Raw genomic sequence first — 19089 nt, 5'->3', positions numbered from 1 at the left:
TTGCTTTGTCTTCTCTTAATATTCTTTTGAATCGGAAGATTCATTGTGGACAAAAGAAATACACGTAACCACATTGGCTTGCTCTCAAGTGTTAATATAATATTCAGTGGTAGTTTAACGTTTCCACTTATAATATGTATCGTTCCCATTTACAGTGTTACAACAGAAGAGAATTATTCAGCCACGATGTCCACGGAGAAGATAAGTTCGTTAAATTTTACGCATTTATGTGAGCAAGAAAGTCTGCCTTCACTAGTTTCTATCAAAGTAAAGTAAAGATGCCGATGCGGCCACATACAGACACGTACAGTCACCACTGTCAAAATTATTATGACCGAGTACTGGGGCTTTGAAAACAGATACATCATATCGACCTTCTTAAAACATGACAGTGTCAAGCGGCGTCTAAGGAAAGGTCTAACCGCGAGTTCCAATCTCTTCGTGGACTCCCAATCTCTCTTTTCCCAAGCTTCTCATTCTGCATTAACGCTCTCAGTATAACAGATTCATCCATCTTCTCATGCTCGTTATGGAAGGCTCACTCGGCTTTTTCTGAACGTGACAACTTGTAAACAACTTTTCTATTGAATTTCTTGATACAACAGATCGTTTGAGAACAATTTAGCGGTGTCAAAACAATTTGCGCAATTCGCAACCTTCGATGCTGATACGCAAATATGTTGCATATATTTTTATCATACAGAATAAATTCTTTTTATATTTTTCAAGTCTCTTTTTTTCACTTGCTCTGAAGTATAGTATACCCCCTATATTTAGACACATCCTTTGATTTAATTTTGTTCAATTAACAATTTTTATAAAAATGAGGCACTTTCACTGATCTTGACACTTAGCAACATTTTACACTCTATTTAAATCCACGTTACATGGATCTATATATCGCAACACAAGAAAAAAAGTAACATAACTTCATGACAGCTGACGACATTGGGTAACTGGATCATACACCGAGTAATTTTTTAACGCCATTTGAAACCGATTGGAGATTTACCGAATATCTTCTTTCCACAGCCATGGTGATAAATTCCTTTAGCAAACCTATTGGGCCTGTTATCAGACTTTTAGCAAAGATATTTCTAAATGACTTTAAAGAGAGGCTTGCCTACTCAGCCTCTCTTTAGAAATACAACCTCACCGTGGGACTCATCTCAGGAAATTTTCTCGACCCCAATGTAACAATAAATTAGACAGTAAAAATATTTTTATATTTTTAGCAATTACCTTTAATTTGTTCTTAAGTCATTCTAAACAAAATTATGTTGCATTTTCACAAAAGTACGATCTCAAAGACCGATGACAAATTTAAATCGAATTTTATTAATTATAATCATTCAGACAGCAACAATACATTTAACTATTATTGAGACACGCTTATTAAACATTTCAATAATAGATAAATTAATAACTTAAAGATAGCGGCTAGCTCATATGCTACAATAAGACATGCTGAACTCCTGCTTAACTTTAAGTTTCTAGCAAATAAAAAAACGCTATAGTCTGTACAGATGCGGTGCTTGGCTTTAAGCCACCCGGTGCAACCTTTGCGAGTTTTTACTTCTGCCTCCCCCCCCCGGTGCGAATGCACCAATTGCGCCGGGTCTGGAATTTTGAGACACTCTTACAGTAGTAATAAGTTATCATACAAATTCCCTTTTACACACTCACTCTTCTGATATGAAATGGTACTGCAATTTGTGTAATAATTTAACTACATAGCATACAACAGAGTCGAGAATGAGGCGAGTGAGGCAGTTGCCTCAGGTAAATAACGAAAGGAGACATCAAATAAATCTCTGAAAATAATGGGGGAACAAAATATTTAGTTTAGCGCTTTTTCGGCTATGTCTCAGGAGTTAAAAATCTATTGATGCGGCTTTAAATATAAAAACAGTGAGAGTGACGAAGTTTCCAAATGGTATACCACGCATAACTGGTCGAAAAAAACTACGGTTTCAATTTAGGAATAAAATAGACCTCCGGACTACAATACTTTTAGTCATTTAAGAAACACCGTTTAAGGGCTCAGGCACTTCTAAATAGACCATAAAATCCTTTTTAATGCTTTTATATTAAAATTCGATCTCTTACAAGCATTTTAAAACAAACTGCGAGAAAAATTTCGCCCTAGAGCTATGGTAAAAAAAAAGTTCTAAACTTTTGCCATTTAAACAGCTTAATGGTTTATTTACACTCGTATTTCGGCCAAAGTATTAGCGTATCTCTCTCTCTCTCTCTCTTTATATATATATATTTATTTATTTATTTTTCTCAATGGCGGGCATTAGTCATTACAGACGTTGGCTACTACTAAGGTCGAAAGCTGTGGTCACTTTATTGGGATCTTTTAGACGCCACCGTTGCCTCCTATGAAGGGATAGACAATTTACATCCAGCCTTTCTTCGGGATTTGAAACCGGACCCCTCGGTACGGCAGTCACAGTCACTGATCACTTTCCCGTTTGGGCGGCCTCTACATGTTTAACAATTTTAGGAAAATAATGTGCTTATAAGGATTCAAAATAATTTCATTTTTCTGCTCGCATGCATGATTTCTCTGGATTGGCTGATGAGAATTTCAAGAAATTTTGTAAACATTATATCTGTATAAAACGGTCAATTATTATACCTCTGACATGAGAACTTTCAGAACTATAATCATATTTGAAATTATATGAAAAAGTCTGGTCATCACTTTTTTGGCCTCAAATTATGATAATTGCGTCTGTAATACTGCATAAATATATAATTATGTATACGTACAAAAATATTAATATATTTACATACTTCTTCATTAAGAAAATAATATATAGTTATAGGATTTGAAGGTACGGAAAATCTTTAAGTTATAATTTCTCAAAACAATAATTTTCCTGTTTGTGCGCATGATTTCTACGAAACTTTAGATCAGAATTTTGATAGAATTGTGTACACCTAAGTGAGCTCAAGGATTTCAAAAATAAAAAAAGATTATAAGAAAATATAATTCGATTATTTTCAAAACAGGCTATTTTAATTATGCAATTTTCCCCCAATTTAGGAGGGAAAAAATCAGCTAAGAAATAATGTTTTGTTTATCAATAATGCTGCGCATATTAAATAATTTAATACCTGGAATATAAAGTAAAATAGCAAATCAAAGATAACGAAATAAGTATAAAAAATTCCGTGATCATAAAACCAGTTAATTACAGTTATTGAGATTTAAAATTGTTATACTTTTGGCCTATTTTGCCAAAATATGCCAGACTACTTAATAATAATAATAAATAAATTAAAAAAAAAACCTGAATATTTAAATTATCACAAGAATTCTTAGAGGAGGGGAAGGCCAATTGAAGAAATATATTTACCGTCTAAAAAAGTCTTAACATGTAAGTCTTTATCACATGATCAAACTTACATAGTATAACCATTAATCAAAATAATGAGGAACAATGCACAAATATTGATAAATACAGTTAAAACTGAAAGCTAAATGTAGATCAGACCTATGCTTTAGATAGAATGACTTCGTTTAAAATGTCAGACTATTTTAAACTAGAATAGCAAATAATGCTATTACTCACTTACTGACTAAACTAATTAAAAGCAGAACATAATTATATATAAATACATAGTCTTAATGATAAAAAATATAAATTTATAATTTGTAGAGGTAATTAATTTATTCAGCTCACCTGATATTTCTAATTTCATACTCAATTTGAAAAATCAGTGTACAGGCGCGAAGCTTCATATTTTACTGTTAAAAATTTGAAATAAACATATTGATAAAAATTATTTTAGGCTCGTTACTTACTAAGTTAAATTAGTATGAAATACCAAGCATGATATGTATTGCAAATTTCGTATTTGGAACTCCTAGATATCTCATTCTCCATTTCGGTATGTCTGTATAAAATCTACAATCATTATTATGTATTAATTAAGTTATAATGATTTCGGAACAAAGTACAATATATACAAGGTATGATGGATAAGATTTCAATAAGAAAGTTTATTTTGGATCTGCCATCTTTATATCTAACTAAAATGCTCCTATATATATATATATATATATATATATATATATATATATTTTAATTTAATTTTTAAAAAATGGGTTTATTTTTGGAAAATTAGTTGATATCTTGAGGTTATTTTTGATTGCCATTATAATTCAGCCTTCAGTTACATAATTTTGGTTTAATGTAGAATCGGAGCATGCTAAACGAATGTAAAATGGTTAAACAAATATTTAGGGGCTATCTATCCTACACATCAGATACCAACACGGTAAGTTAAGAGAAAAACCTGAAGTGAAAGAACTAACCTTGAGCGACTATTCTACAGCAACAGATTAACAGGAATTAAATTTCGTGTATTTTAATGAAATAATCACGTGACTAAAATTGTCATAATTCTTCGGCTTACCTTATTTGACTCACTTTTCTTTATAGATCGACGTGTCTACGACAAATCATTCACCAGGTATTTGTCGTGCCATCATTTCCAAACATCCTGTACGTCAAAATTTTCAAGGGGTAAAAATGACTTTATAATATGCGTTTCTATAAAACAAAAATTTTGAATAAACTTCTAACACCGACTATAGTATAGTGGTGGTTTCTTAACCTTTTTTTTACCCCCTGCAACCCTTTTAATCATTCATAGACGATAATTCCTCCCTTTTTCAAAATTCGAAAAGTGCATACACATTTATTTAAATTTAGATTATTTTGATGTGTTTTATAAATTAAACAAGAAAAGTACAGAAATGTTGCTAAATACCAAAACTTGAATAAACGTAGCTTTTTATATTCATAAACTAAATACTTAATAGCTAAATAAAAGACTGACCACATTCCCTCCTTGAAACTATGTAATTTTCCCCAGAGGAGAATCCCCCCCACCCGGTTGACAACCCCTGGAATATAATTTTATATTAAGAGTCAACTCCAAGCATTAGCGACTTAGGCATCTGCGTAGGTCGCCAATTTCCGGTGAGCACCAGCAAAATTGTTCTCTGAAGCAATAACTAGTTACATGTATAGTTACATGTATAGATTATACTGTATCTTATTTAAACGAAGCACCCACTCCACAGGAAGCCAAAAATGCTGGAGCGGATTTGTTTCTAATGCTTAAACTAAGCCCGCTTAATAATTAAGCATAGTTCACACATTTTAATTAATATTACCTAAAGCCTATCTTATATTAGACAAGGCGAAGAGTAAAAATGTGCGTGGCCTTGACGCACGTTCAGCGGATTAATCTTTATATTTAGAAAACGTTATGTGTTGCAATACTTTTCTTTTATATTAGCTTTATTATTTATATTCGGGATGTAAATTCATGAAGATTTAATAATTTGCTCGGGATATCTTCACCTGTTAAAAGTTGTTATTCGATTCGTTAGAGAATCCTTGGGCTTATTATTATTTACATAACAAACGGAAAAAAAAAAAAAAAAAAAAAAAAAAATTCCGGCCAATTAGAATTAAATAACTTTTTAACAATTAACAACATTATATGCAAGCATTATATCACAGAAACTTCTGCATTAATTTAAGATGAAAAGAGCATTTTGTACCTTCAGCAGATTACTGAGGTTTTCTTTGAAAGACAGAAAATAGGTTGCAAACAGTTATGAAAAAATACGAGGCAGTCTTTCATAACAAAACTCGTAAGACAAGGTCACAAGGACTGGAAGGGAGGAGTTATAAAAAATTATGTCATTCTAAAACATTGTAACAAAATATAAATAAATGCTTTGAATTTTTTGGTCCTGCTCCCCCTCCCAATCATATTTTCTATCAATTTCTGCCTTCTTCCTTAAAAAGCAGTTGAAACTATTTTGTCTTTTAGAAGGGTAGAGTCGAGGACTAAAAAAGTTTTAAACGAAAAAAAAAGGGGGGGATGTTTGCAGTAAAAGCCCATTCTGTGAAATGTTCACCTTGACTTTTGACCTCTTCAGAGCACGCGCATGTTCTAAACTTTCCCTTTTTTTCATCCCGTTCTTCCTACGCCGTCACCGATCATCGCACTTCTTTTCGCTCTCTTCCCCTCCTACCCTTCCTTCTTCCTCCTTAGTTCCATTCATTCTCTCACTCCGGAGAAATACTATACCATTTCTGTTCTCGAGCATAACATTTATTAAAAAGAAGAAAGAAAAAAAAAAAAAAAAAACTGATACCCAATATTGACGTCAGAACCTAATGTTAGCTTAACCAGAACATGAATTAACGAATCAATTTTTTTAAAATATAATTATGAAAACTGGAAACTGAAGACAGAAATCTGCCCGCATTAAACATTATTTTTATACATCAGAAACCACACAGAATCAAAAGAAAGTCTGATTTGATAAGGGAAGCTAAAAACAGAATTCTAATAGTATATGGCATTATGGAAGTTGAATGAAAATAATAATAGCAATAATTTTTATTAGGCGAATGAAAATTTTTTAGATTTTTTTTAAAATAAGAATTCTCAGAAATCATTGATACGAAATTTAAATGAATTATTTGAGACTTATTTAAAACAAGACTAAAAATCAGTGATAAATATAAATGTTAAAATATTCTCAATTCAACAACAAAAAATTAAACACTAGAATATAGGCTATAGTTGTAAGCTTGTAAGATTATATTAATATTCTTGAATACGTAAAAAATGATTCTGATATCGACAAAATATCATATAACAGGTCATAGTATTTTCAGCTTCTAAAACTCTTCCTTATTGATTGCATACATCTTAATAATGCATAATCAATAGCAACTATACAACACTAAACTGACAATCATATTCAAGAAAATGAATTAATTACGTAACTATCATAGGTAACAGCAATGTTCAAGTGACATAATTTTAAAATTATGTTACAAAAAAAGCAAGAAAAATTACATTTTATAGGTGCCATTGTCATTGAAAGAACAACAGTATGTTTATGGGATCAGATAACTGGAATTAACAAAATCATAAACAGTTGGATGACTAACACTAAAGAGCACAATCATTAAAAACTAAGCTATCATAACTAAAAAAAAGTAAACTAAAAGGAAAAACACGGCAGTAATTAAAGTTGCATTTAGTGCATTTGTTTAAAAAAAAAAAAAAAAAAAAAAAAAAAAAAAAAAAGAGAAGAAGCAATATTAAATTATCAATAATTTCATGAGATGATTACTTAGAAAATTCACTTTCATTGCAATATCATTCTATCGGTCAGATATAATACAATATATTTTTCCAATCATTAATGGAAACATGTTTCAGTTTATAAGCAGCAATAACAGATAAGACAAAAGAAATCCACAATATTTTTTTCAGAAAAATAAAACAAATATACGAAGAAAGAGTCTAAGTACTACAAATAAAATTTTCCGTTGAGCAAGATTATGTATTAAAAATTAAAATAATATTTTGCAGCCGCAGGATATTGCTTCTTTCACCTGCATGTACAAAGTGGGAAAAAAAAAAAAAGAAGAAAGAAGAAAGAAAGAAACCAACGGCTTTTCGTTATCTAAGTTGAAGCAGATTAACTTTACAATAGACGGAAGTGACATAAATAGGGCAAGAATCACGTGATATAACTCCGCAACCCAATATAAAAACTTACACAAAATCTAAAAACTACGATTACGAAACACCATCCATTTATCACTGTGTTTCAGAGAGCCAAACAAACAAAAATAAATAAAATAAAATCGGACTCTGCATCGAAAGATTTTAGATTTTCCTCAAAACGTCTTGAATTTTAATAAACTGAACATTCTTGAAAAGTTTTTACCCAGATCATAAGGTCTTGATCAATCTTGAAGTTTTCCACATTTCTTTTTCATTACATTAAAGATAATGTAATGAAAAAGAAATAAGGCAGTACTCTAAATATTTTCAAACTTTCATATTAAATTCTAATACAAATCTCATAACGCATCAAATTTCTTAGGCAGAATTTTTTAGATAAAAGATCAAGATTTCATAGGACAATTACAAAAAGCAAGTAAAAATGAATTCTTACTCCCTGCCCCCAAAAATCTCAAAATGAGCATAGGTTTACGAAACTTTAATTATAATTATTTATTATTTAAAAAGGAATTAATATTTATCTAAAACCTTCCGTGGAGTCTTTTGCGGAAGATTTAAGAAGAAAGCAATAATGTAATAAAACCCTAAAAAATCTCATGCAGGAAGCTTGTTTCTACTCAGAATATACGAGAAATGATGTTAACCATTTTCATTTTTGTATTCATTCATTACAGGTAAATAAAAAAAAAAGTAATACGCGATAATAGGCTGCTAATTTTAATTCATTTTTCCCAAGAAGACGTGCTGGAATCGGCCACACAAATAAAAGATTTTCAGCGGTAACATTATTCAAGGGAAGTCAAGTAAATCTATATCGTAAAGTAAAACAAGTTCATAATATTTTACGCTAACCGTACAATTTAAACCATTTAAAGAAAAAAAAAAAAAAAAAAAAAGAAGCCATTCCACAAATAATTGATTGGCCATACTAAAGCCAAATCAAGAACACGAAATTTTACGCGAGTAAAATTATTTAATTATTACAAGAACGAATAAGCCGGCCCACTTAAAATGAAGAGGAAACACAACTAGTTACATACGACAAAATTCTTCCAATAGACGTCAGCTAAATGAAAGATAATCAACGAGTTGGAATAGCTTTCTTTCTGTATAACTAACTGAGAAGAATGAATGTAACGTGTGACGATGAAAAGTCGTATTAGAACTCAGGTACAGAGTATAACTTCGAAACATACACATAACCACTTCCAAAAGGTAAAAGAAATGTACTCCAAATTAATTCGTCTTAGCAAAGGAAACGGGTGTCATGTTTATCATTATCGGAAACCCGAAACGTATTTTCATTAAAAAAAGGCACCTCGTTCGTTGTTGTTTATTTGTTAACGAACTTCTTTTACCGAGGATGGAGATAGGGAAAATGCATGTTCTCACGATTCTACCTGGTGTTCTTGGCAGGAAAGGGCTGCTCTCACACCGAGGGGTGGCGCTGGCGCTTGTATAAATTAGGATACCCTACCGGTTCGTTGGAGAGAATGGGCAAGAATGGAGAAAGGAGGGGAGCGGGGGAGATTCCACCGACTAGAACCCCCGCCGTTTGTTTGGGCTACTGACCTCTGGTTCACGATCTGGACGAAGAGTCGTTGTTGAAGGAGAACGAATGTAGATTCATTTTTTACAATAAATCTAACTGCAGTAGCGTATAGTTCAAAATGCTCTGTCGTGTTTACTATTTATAGGGTCGATTTGTTACGTTTCTTCTCTGCCCCTTAAAATTATCTTCATTTGATGCATAAGTTCTAATTAAAGCTCGTGCCGAAAATTTTCAAACAAAACAAATAGTTAACATAAACAAGAAAAACATCGTCAAATCTTTACGAGTAGTAAAATAAATACTCCACCAGGAAAGAGAAGAAGACATTTGTTTACTGATTTATTCGAATATAGAATTTCATAACTGAATAACAAAGACAATGATAATTTTGGCAGGGGCTCTCTTATAATACCAGCTGCTGCAAAACAACTTTTAAAATCGGTACTTTATATATATTTTTAATAGATCTGTATAACATTTTATTTCATTATAATCATATGCAACTGTACGTGCATGGTTATGATGACGGCTTTTGAAAAAGGATCTTGTAATATGACACATACAAAAGTACACACATATGTGTGTGTGTATACCCCTTCCGAGGAAAAGAATAAAAGAAATCAATAGTTTGTTCTCCATGCAGAACAAGTTTTTAGAAATTATGCTACAGTAATGAGGACAACTTTAGTATACATGAGGACCAGTTTAAGAAGGTAATGAGCTAACAGGTGCGGGCCGTAGAGTATGTTTTGTTCTGCTTGTATTATAAAATATATAAGGGAGAGAACTGAATTACACTCTTCGGTAAAATATTTATGTTCTTAAAATATAACCTAATGAAAAGACTGCGAGCCTTCACGCGAAGCAACAAAATCGCCAAAATCAATTTTCCCTTGTAAATCTATCAGAAATCTGTACGCACACAGAGTATCCAACTACTGTACGCTACCAAAAAGAGGCTCAAAAACATAAATTCATTAGGAAGTGCACGAGCAATTATAACAGTTATTATATTTTTTTTTAAACTGGTAGGCCCCTAAATGGCTACCACACTTTTACAGCAAAACAAAGGTGAAAATAGCATAAGTAGATAAGAAACCCAATATTCCATGTCATTTTATAATTATTTATGCTTCAGAAAATTAATAGACGTTGTTAAATGCGGTCAACGTTTTTTTAATTGAAATAAGCTATACTCAGACTTTTATAAAACGGTTTTGATTTACTTTATGAATAAGTAAAAAAATAAAAATAAAAAATAAATAAATAAAAAAAAAACCCCACCAAACAGATAAAAGTGTTTCTTCTATTCACCAGACGATTTGTGTAATAAGTTTAACAGAAAATCCTGATCTTGTCAGATTTTTACTTTAAAAGGGCAAATTGCCCAGAAGTACTATTATTTCGTTTTGGTATTTTAAGTCGATTCGCGATAAGCGTTGTTTCACTTTTTAAATTGTTGCGACCAAATATTATCGTCCTGTATTATATTTAAAGAAATTAAATAATGAAGAATCTGCATGAATGTATGTATGTTTCTCGCAGTATGATAAAACTACTGCACCTAGAGCCATCAAAATTTGAATAACGTATCTTCCATAGAATATGGGCATGTGGAAGCCCTAATTTGAATTTGAAATTTGCTTTATAATCGATTTCATATTTTGTACCACTTCAACAAATTTTTGATTAACAAACTGAGCGATTTCAAAGCGAGCAATGGCAACAGTGTACAGAAAAGAAAAACATTTTTCTCCCCAGCGCGCGAGACTCTGTATCGGAAATTCTACAGATATGCTCATATTAAAGTTATTTTGCTATACTGCTGTTGAACTGAATTTTTTGGTTTAAGTGCGAAGTACATGATATTTAATACATAAAAATAACACACAAAATGTTAAAAAAAGCCCATTTGTATGTAATTTAAAATCTGAAACCTTTCAGATTATTATTTTTATTTTTTATTTTATTATATTTTATTATAATCTATGCCAGAGATATATAAAGAGATGCTGAATTTCAAGCTAAATATAGTTTTAACAATGAATGAATACTATATATGTTACTTTTAATAACGCTATATGAAAATAAAGAAATCTCTATACATAAATTTATAAAGAAATTATAACAGAAAATGAAAATCAGCAGAGTTTCAGGGAAAATAACTTCAAATAAGGAGAGGTATAAAATTTAACACGTAACTCAAGCTACTCTCAATGTTTTAAAAACTTTGATTCGTGTATGAATTAAATAAAAATAAGATTTACACTAATACTACATAAAGTTACAACGTCATCCAAAGGAAAAGCTTGTTTTTGCTGTGGGAAATCAAGAATAAAAATCAGACAGAACGAAACAAATTTAAAATAAAATAAAGACGATGTATTTAAAAAAAAAAAAACTTTAAGAGGGAGGACGATAAAAAAGGAGCGGATGCAATGAGAAAAATAAAACAAAAACCTGTTGACCGCCACTCTGCCGTTCATTCACACGCCCAAAAAATTCTCCCCCTCCCGGTTCGCTAACCTTCTTCCCCCTTCCCTGCCAAGCTAGAGGTTACAGAAGTTTATAAACGTCACGATTTTGAGAATCACTTGATGAAGCATCGATGAACATGCAAGTAGCCAAAATTTTACTATAAATTTAAGAAACAATGCTGGTCAGTGTAGATATACACTGCTGGTCATTAAAAGTGCTATACTTTGAAGGAAAGCAGTTGGCAGAATCATCTTATTTTACAAATACATTATAACGAAAGAATGAACTGATAAAAAGTTCAGCTAATTTTGAAGAAAAATATATGCAGGAATCAGTCTTTGAACATCCGCTTCTAGCAACAATAGGAATTGTTAGGAGCTGGGCATGGTAACAAACACACCTTTAGATGGCAATTATGGATATTGCAATTCATGTGGCTTCACAGTTCCAAATTACAGTTCATCTGTGATATTAGCTAGATATTTTATCGGTTTGTAACCACTGACCAGATGTTTTCAGTTAATAAGGAGTCGAAATCACATGTTGGGAAGAGGAGGAGTCGAACAACCTGCAAATTGACGAAATGCAGGACAATGTCAGCAACAAGCGGTCTCTTACTGTCCTAGTGAAATGTGGACGGAAAGTATCCTCGCACAACAATGAGCTAAAAAACCTCAGAAATGTAAAGGTGGCTGTTTAAAGTACTGTATAAACAGACTAGAGGTGAACAGGATGTGTACAATCATAATACCTCAGACCATGAATCCAAGTACTCGACCTGTCTGATGATGAAGAAGGCAAGCTTTCAATGTTCATTTGCCTTGGTGCCTCCACACAAGAACATAGCCATCATGAAGCTGTAAGCGGATTCCGTCAGAAAAGACGATGTCACTCTGTAGACATTACGTATTTTTTTGGAAGCAGGAGTCATGAAAAATGAGCAACGCCCTCGCCGGGAATCGAACCGCGGACCTCTGGAATACGCGCCCAGCGTGCAGACCACCACACCACGACGGCATGCCGAGAAGGCGGGAGAAATACCTTATTACTCCACTGATGTGTCCACGGGCATTCTTGAATGCACCTTGATAAACGCTTATTCCTATGCTGCAACGTTAACGGACGCCTTGCTGACAATCCATGACATTGTATGTATAGGGTGGAAGTTTAATGCTCGTCACTACCCATTTGCTGAGCCAAGGCACGTGATGTGGCTGCACAATTCCTAACAGCAATGTGGTTAAGATGTTTGTAATCTCGGACATTAAAGAGTATGGGACGTTGAAACCTCAGATCCTTTGAATGGTCCTCCTGATAATTCTCCTGCAGATTATCCTACTAATTCTTAGGTCTCGAGCAACGTGAGCAATGCCGAAATATGATAATTCCGAATCCAGATAAACGACGATTTTACTACGATTTATTTCTAAGTTATACTAGTATCTTTTTTACAGAAGACGTAACATAATGCCTTCTTACATGGAGCATATACAATCTCTAATAAAAAGCCAAACGAATAAACGCAATTTCCCAGTGCATTTCGGCGTATCAGTCTCTCATTTTATACTGCTTCGAGCTTGCTCAGCAGTCTATGAACACCATTCTTAAAATCCTTATAACATATTCTTAGATAATCATTTGATATCGTTTAAAATAATAAAAATAATAATAATTTAGAAAAAACGTCGTGCAACTGACTAATTCTTCAGTTAACTACCTTATATATATCTATCTCTCTCCCTATAATGGAATATAAAACTACGGTGTTTAAAATTCTATATTCAGTATCTTATAACATCCTAAGTTTCCATGCCAACTTCCTACGCATATGATGCTGTCAAAAGGTCAGCGAGCTATAATCCTATTTTAAGTAACACTTTCTGATTTTTCATCACAAAAAATTTCTTTCGCATACGTACGATTTCGCTTTTCGCTAATTCCTTTTCCTGTTACTTTACACAATCGTTCACTGTCATTCGAGTTACTCGATTATAAAATGAGATGGTCTTAACATAACATTTTGATAATTAAAAACGCACCTTGCGTTTTTAATTATCAAAACATCAATAACACATATCTTCACGATATAAGTTCATCAAAGCAAAATATTTCGCAAGCTCGTTTGCTGGGATTGAAACTCTGGCCGAACTAACAGTTTTCAACGACTTTTACCGCTCGGGGGCTTGAATAGATTTTATGCTTGAATATCAAAGAGGCCGCCTCAAAATTCGATTGCACGAATATGGCTATCGGATAGTTTATCCCAACCGAGACTATAAAATTGATATTTAAAACCAGCACTTCAAAATAACCGCCAACTCAACTCGAGAATCGAAAAGCGTATCCATTTGTCATTTTACGGTACCGCCAGCGCACTTCCTCCAATACATTATTTTTGGTAAGAGAGGAAAAAGTGAAATCCATTCTATTTTTAAATAAAAGTGGATATGCTGTGCAATGGAGAGAGGAAGGTAAATTGAGAAATTAATGGAAGTGAGTATTTGACGGGGAGGGGGGGTCACGAGAATTTGAAATGAGATATCATTGTCTCGAAAAGGAAAAAGGAACATTTCCAAGGTGGGATTTCCTACCCAAAACCTAATAGTTATGTTTCACTTAAGTTGAGATCAAATGATTAAAATTTAATTCGAAGTTATACGAACGGAAAAAGAAACTCCATTAAGTGAAAGCATTAATAGTACTATTTCCTCCAATAAAAAATAGATCTTAAACGTCTTAATATCTTCTTAACACCATAACTTTAAAACTATTTTAGCACCATACAATAATAAATTTATTCTACTCTGAAAATCGTATATGATTCTATAAAATATAAATCAACATCAGCATTAAAAACAATGTTCACTAAACAAAATTTTCTATGAAAAATGTGTCAATCCATTTATTTCCTCAACAACTTTGAATCTGAAAACCACTAAAGAAGTGAACAATATCAACTCTGAAAACCACTAAAGAAACATCTACTTCTAAAGGCAAAATCATTCAGGAATTTTTCTAAGGATGCAGCTGTTTTTTTTTTTTTTTTTTTTTTTTTTAAATACAGATTTTTCATATTCACAGAGGAAACATTTTTTCGAAAATTAATCAAATAATAAATTATCAACCAAAATAAGTATTTTCATCAAAATCTTTGAAAAGTATTGCCTAATGTTTATTTACAAAAATTAGGTAGGATGTTTGTATTTTACTGCGACAAAGCACTCACGAGCTATTTACTTTTGGAGAAACACCGTCCTGGCATTAATTCGAAGAGAAACCGGTTCACATTTGAGTTATACATGATGACAATCATTTGAAGTTCAGTACTGATCCATTCAGTACCCGGAATACGAACTCCAGCTATCAAATTTCAGTGATCTTGGTCACTGGGTAAGCAGAAATGCAGCATATTATCTAGTATATAAAACTACTTACTGTTATTATGTACTTAAACATTACATTATTAGAATAATATGAAATAATACGTATGTAATATCATTCCTTTTTCAGTAGTTTCTCAGTTTTTACTGCAAAAGAACCAAGAAGGAGAAAACTTGCTACATATTTGTATCTAACATTTTATTTATATCTGAGGAATATGAAATAAATAAATAAAAATAAGTATTTTATTTATTAATAATAAATATTTTATTTGTTAATAAATAAATATTTTATTTAAGCGAACATAATGATACAAGAATAGGACTCGGATAAATATTACTTTGCTAGAAGCTACGCTGCCAGCCCTTGTCTGGCTTTTAAATGTACCGAGAAAATGCCTGAAGGGAACAAACACTAAACGTTAAATTAAAATAACTGCGCAGAATTTTATATATATAAACCCACAAATTAAAAAAAAGTATTTCATATAACAAAATTACAATGAAAAAAGCAATATCCCTTAATACAAATATTAATAATCCCGATAAATAAATTAACCAACTTCCCGTTGCCTTCTCTAAACAAACGTCCAGTATCCAAGAGAAACATTAAATTAAAAAAATGCACAGAATGATCGCCCTCATTTTTCCAAGTGGCAACAGTGCTGATTTTCAACACTCAGCAGTCCAGTTTACAACTGAATAAAAAACTGTTGCCAAAACCATATTTCTAAAACTGTTCAAAATGATGCGATAAAACCGAAATAAAATTTTTAAAAAATCTGATTCGAATTTTGAAGAAATCACTTCGAGTTGCACTGGCTCATGTCTAGATGCACCTACGTACCAAATTCCGTAGCTCTGGGTCTATTAACTTACGCGCAGCGAGAACGAAAGACACACAGACTCTTTCTTTTACTGTATGTAGAGATTATACTGGCGAAGTATTCTAAAATAATACAGCAATACATTACATAAAATCAAATGTTCAATTAACTGTTAACGATCAATGCAAATAAAACAGGTTATGAAGACTTGAGTGATTCTCATAAGTTACCTGATTAGCTTTCATACCTCTCGAGAAATAATTACAATAAAACTAAAGTAAGCAATATGCAAAAAGCCCCCTTTTATTTTTGCGCCCCACTAACGCAACCCTATCCACTGGGCAACGAGAGCCGCAAGAGAAAAAGCAACGGCGGTTGCTAAGCAACCACATCGTTTTCCTCCTCTTCCCCAACCCTATTATTCAATGCTCTTCTTTTCCCCAAGCGGCCGCCGTTAGCACTTCCTTTGCCCAGCAAGGTCAGGGCTGAGCGCCGGATGGCAAATGGCCAAGACGGGGGACGCGCGACACGACGAAGCACGAAATTTAAAAAAGAGGAAAAAGAAGAAAAAACCCAAAAGCTATTATTGATTTAGAAAAGCGACGAACACACAAGCAGCAAACAGATCCAATATTCAAAAACGAATTTTGGCATATCCTACAGATTATATATAAACAGCACTACTTTTCTTAATTGTTTAACGTTTAAGAATGACTAAACCATTCCTCCGCTTCTTAATTTTTAGTTCCTAAATATAAACCAACCGATCTAAATGTCCAAAAACTTATCCTAACTGATAACCTCTTAAAAAATTAGGGAATTATAAGATTTAAAAAAATGTATAAAATTGGAATAAGAATTTACAATAATTCCCACGCAAGTTTTATTTATATGATTTTTGAGGAAATATTACACTAAAAATTAAAATATTTAATGCAATGTCTGTAGCATACACATAATAAAACAAACATACATTAAACATATGTCTTAATTATCAAAACTCATATTTTAAATTTTTTAGAGGATCTGAAAAACACTGAATTATTAAAAAGCTGTGCACATTTTCCACTCTGACAATACTTAATCCTGTTAATGAAAAATTAAACAAATTAGAAAATTAAATTGTTTTAATTTGAATAATAGTCTAAAAATCCCAATCTGTTCAATTATTTACTTGAATTATCATACTTTCTGTTCTAGAAACCGTTTAAGCTAATATGAATATTTTTCTTCTTTTTGGGGTCATTAAATATAGTAAACGCTTCTTCTTACAATGTAACATGCTATTTTTAGAAAAAATAAAACACGAAACATTTTGATAAAACTATTTCATGCCTTCAAAGACGAAAATAAAAACATTTCCTAATTTTTAATGAAAAAATTTATTTAAAACACACCCAACACACATGCCTCTTTTATTTTTTTCCCCCTCACAGTTACCAATTTAATTTCTATAACTCCTAAAACTAATGAACAGACAAATAACTAATGAATATCACCGAAATAAGAACTCTAAAATTACTGAACAGTGAAAAGGCATTGGCACTGTTGTTCGGAAACAAACACTGAATGAGTATCTTGAGAACAATTATTCAAAGATCACGAATCTTAACCACAAAAGGTAACAGTGATTAGATTTTTATCAATCGCAGAGCCCCTTGTACTTTACAAAAGTGAATTAGCTTCGCAATATTAAGACTAAAGCACCTAATCAAAAGGAAATAAAATTTAGGTACTTACATGTGCAATACCGTTGACTGCATACCCCGAATTGACAAACCCCTAAAATTAAAAATAAATAAAAATTATTAAAAATAATTTAATTAAGAATTTATACAAGTTAAATAGGTTACGAACACGTATACACAGAGCTACATATACACTGCTCATTTGGTTCAGCTATGTCGAGTACATCTAGTTCTAACTACTACTTGAAAAAATAAGAAGACACTGAAATTAATTCTAGTAATCAAACTCGTGTTCATTACCAAATAACTGCAAAAGTTATTTGAATTGTAACAAAATACATGTAAATTATCAAATTTTAAGACGCGCTAATTTCCACGCAGGATTTTCTAATTATCCAGGTCAAAGAAGACCTGGATAATGTGCTAGGTTAAATACGCGGTAAACAATAAGCATCGTAAACAGCCAGTCCACTTCATTGGAAACTAAATCTGTTACTGTAATGGATTTTATTGACTCCGCCTGGTTTTTAATTTATATTTGCGATACCTAATTCTAGATCAACAACTTTCATAATACCTAAAATCCCAAAACTTTCTGAATTTCGTTATTTAACTATAAGGCATCTATAGTTAGGAAACAGGAAAAGCTTCAGCATTCCTAATTATTCAGAATGTATCTTAAATTAATATTTAAAGCGCCGTAAAATTTTTTTGGCCAAAACAATATTACTAATCATTAAGAATGAAAACCGCTGCGAAAGCATTTTCAGATTATATGTTCCGAATTTCTCCTAAGTACAGTTTTAGAACACATATTATAATATATTATAAAAAAGTCATATTTGAAATTTCAATTCCAGGTTCTACACAAATATTATTCGCAAAATTTGATCAAAATCAACAATAACTCGAGAAGAAAAGGCTTGCTGAGTAAAGAATGACATAAATAACTATGTCAAAAACTAAAAAGTTATGATTAAGACATTCTGCGCTGTTTTTCACTAACTTATCGTGCTTTTATTAAAGTTGCTGACTTGACATTTTTTTCATTTGATTATAAATGTGTTACAGTGGAAATTTTAAGCATTATTTAAAAAATTTGCAGAATATTTAAGTATTCAGAGAAAGGAGAAATTGAAAATCTTATAAAGGTATTACGAAAATATATCAGTTTTCCTTAATTCAGTTCTAACTATTCTCCTCTAAATTTTTATTATACATGCAGATCTGGTACTTTATGCAAATAATTTTCCTCTAAATATTTACAGATTGCAGCATTCCATGGATTAACTGACAATTTTTGTTCAAACTCCACATAATCATTTCCATGTTAGGAGACTATTTCTGAGTTACGATCTGCCATAAATGTAACTCCTTCACTAATATAAAATCAACAAAGTTCATCAACAAAGCGAAAAAACAGAACGAAATTTTAAAAAAATCATAGAACATGCGAGAAGAATCTCCAAAACAAGACTCATCCCTTTGATTTTCGAAAGTGGAAAAATGCTTCATTTGACATTTATTCATATACTTACATATTGCCAATTTGGTTTAAGAACACTAAACCAAAT

At 31.8% G+C, this 19089-nt stretch overlaps 1 protein-coding gene across 6 annotated transcripts in view; it reads right to left on the bottom strand.

Moving 5' to 3' along the window:
• Ssdp (Sequence-specific single-stranded DNA-binding protein) overlaps positions 1-19089 on the bottom strand; it is a 377018-nt gene that overhangs the window by 233502 nt on the left and 124427 nt on the right. For 4 of the 6 annotated variants that reach the window (XM_085823630.1, XM_085823633.1, XM_085823634.1 and 1 more), the window contains exon 5: positions 17568-17609. The exons of the other annotated variants lie outside the window; for them this stretch is intronic. In XM_085823630.1, the coding sequence (XP_085679756.1) occupies positions 17568-17609 (42 nt within the window). The remainder of the gene's footprint in view (positions 1-17567; positions 17610-19089) is intronic. 6 annotated transcript variants of the gene reach the window in all.

The sequence above is a fragment of the Stegodyphus dumicola genome, chromosome 9 (genome assembly GCF_044657685.1).
Source record: "Stegodyphus dumicola isolate Sdum_Otavi_A_Nest chromosome 9, ASM4465768v1".
NCBI lineage: Eukaryota > Metazoa > Arthropoda > Arachnida > Araneae > Eresidae > Stegodyphus > Stegodyphus dumicola.
The sequence above is the reverse complement of the archived record's forward strand: the minus strand, read 5'-3'. Positions and strand labels throughout refer to the sequence as shown.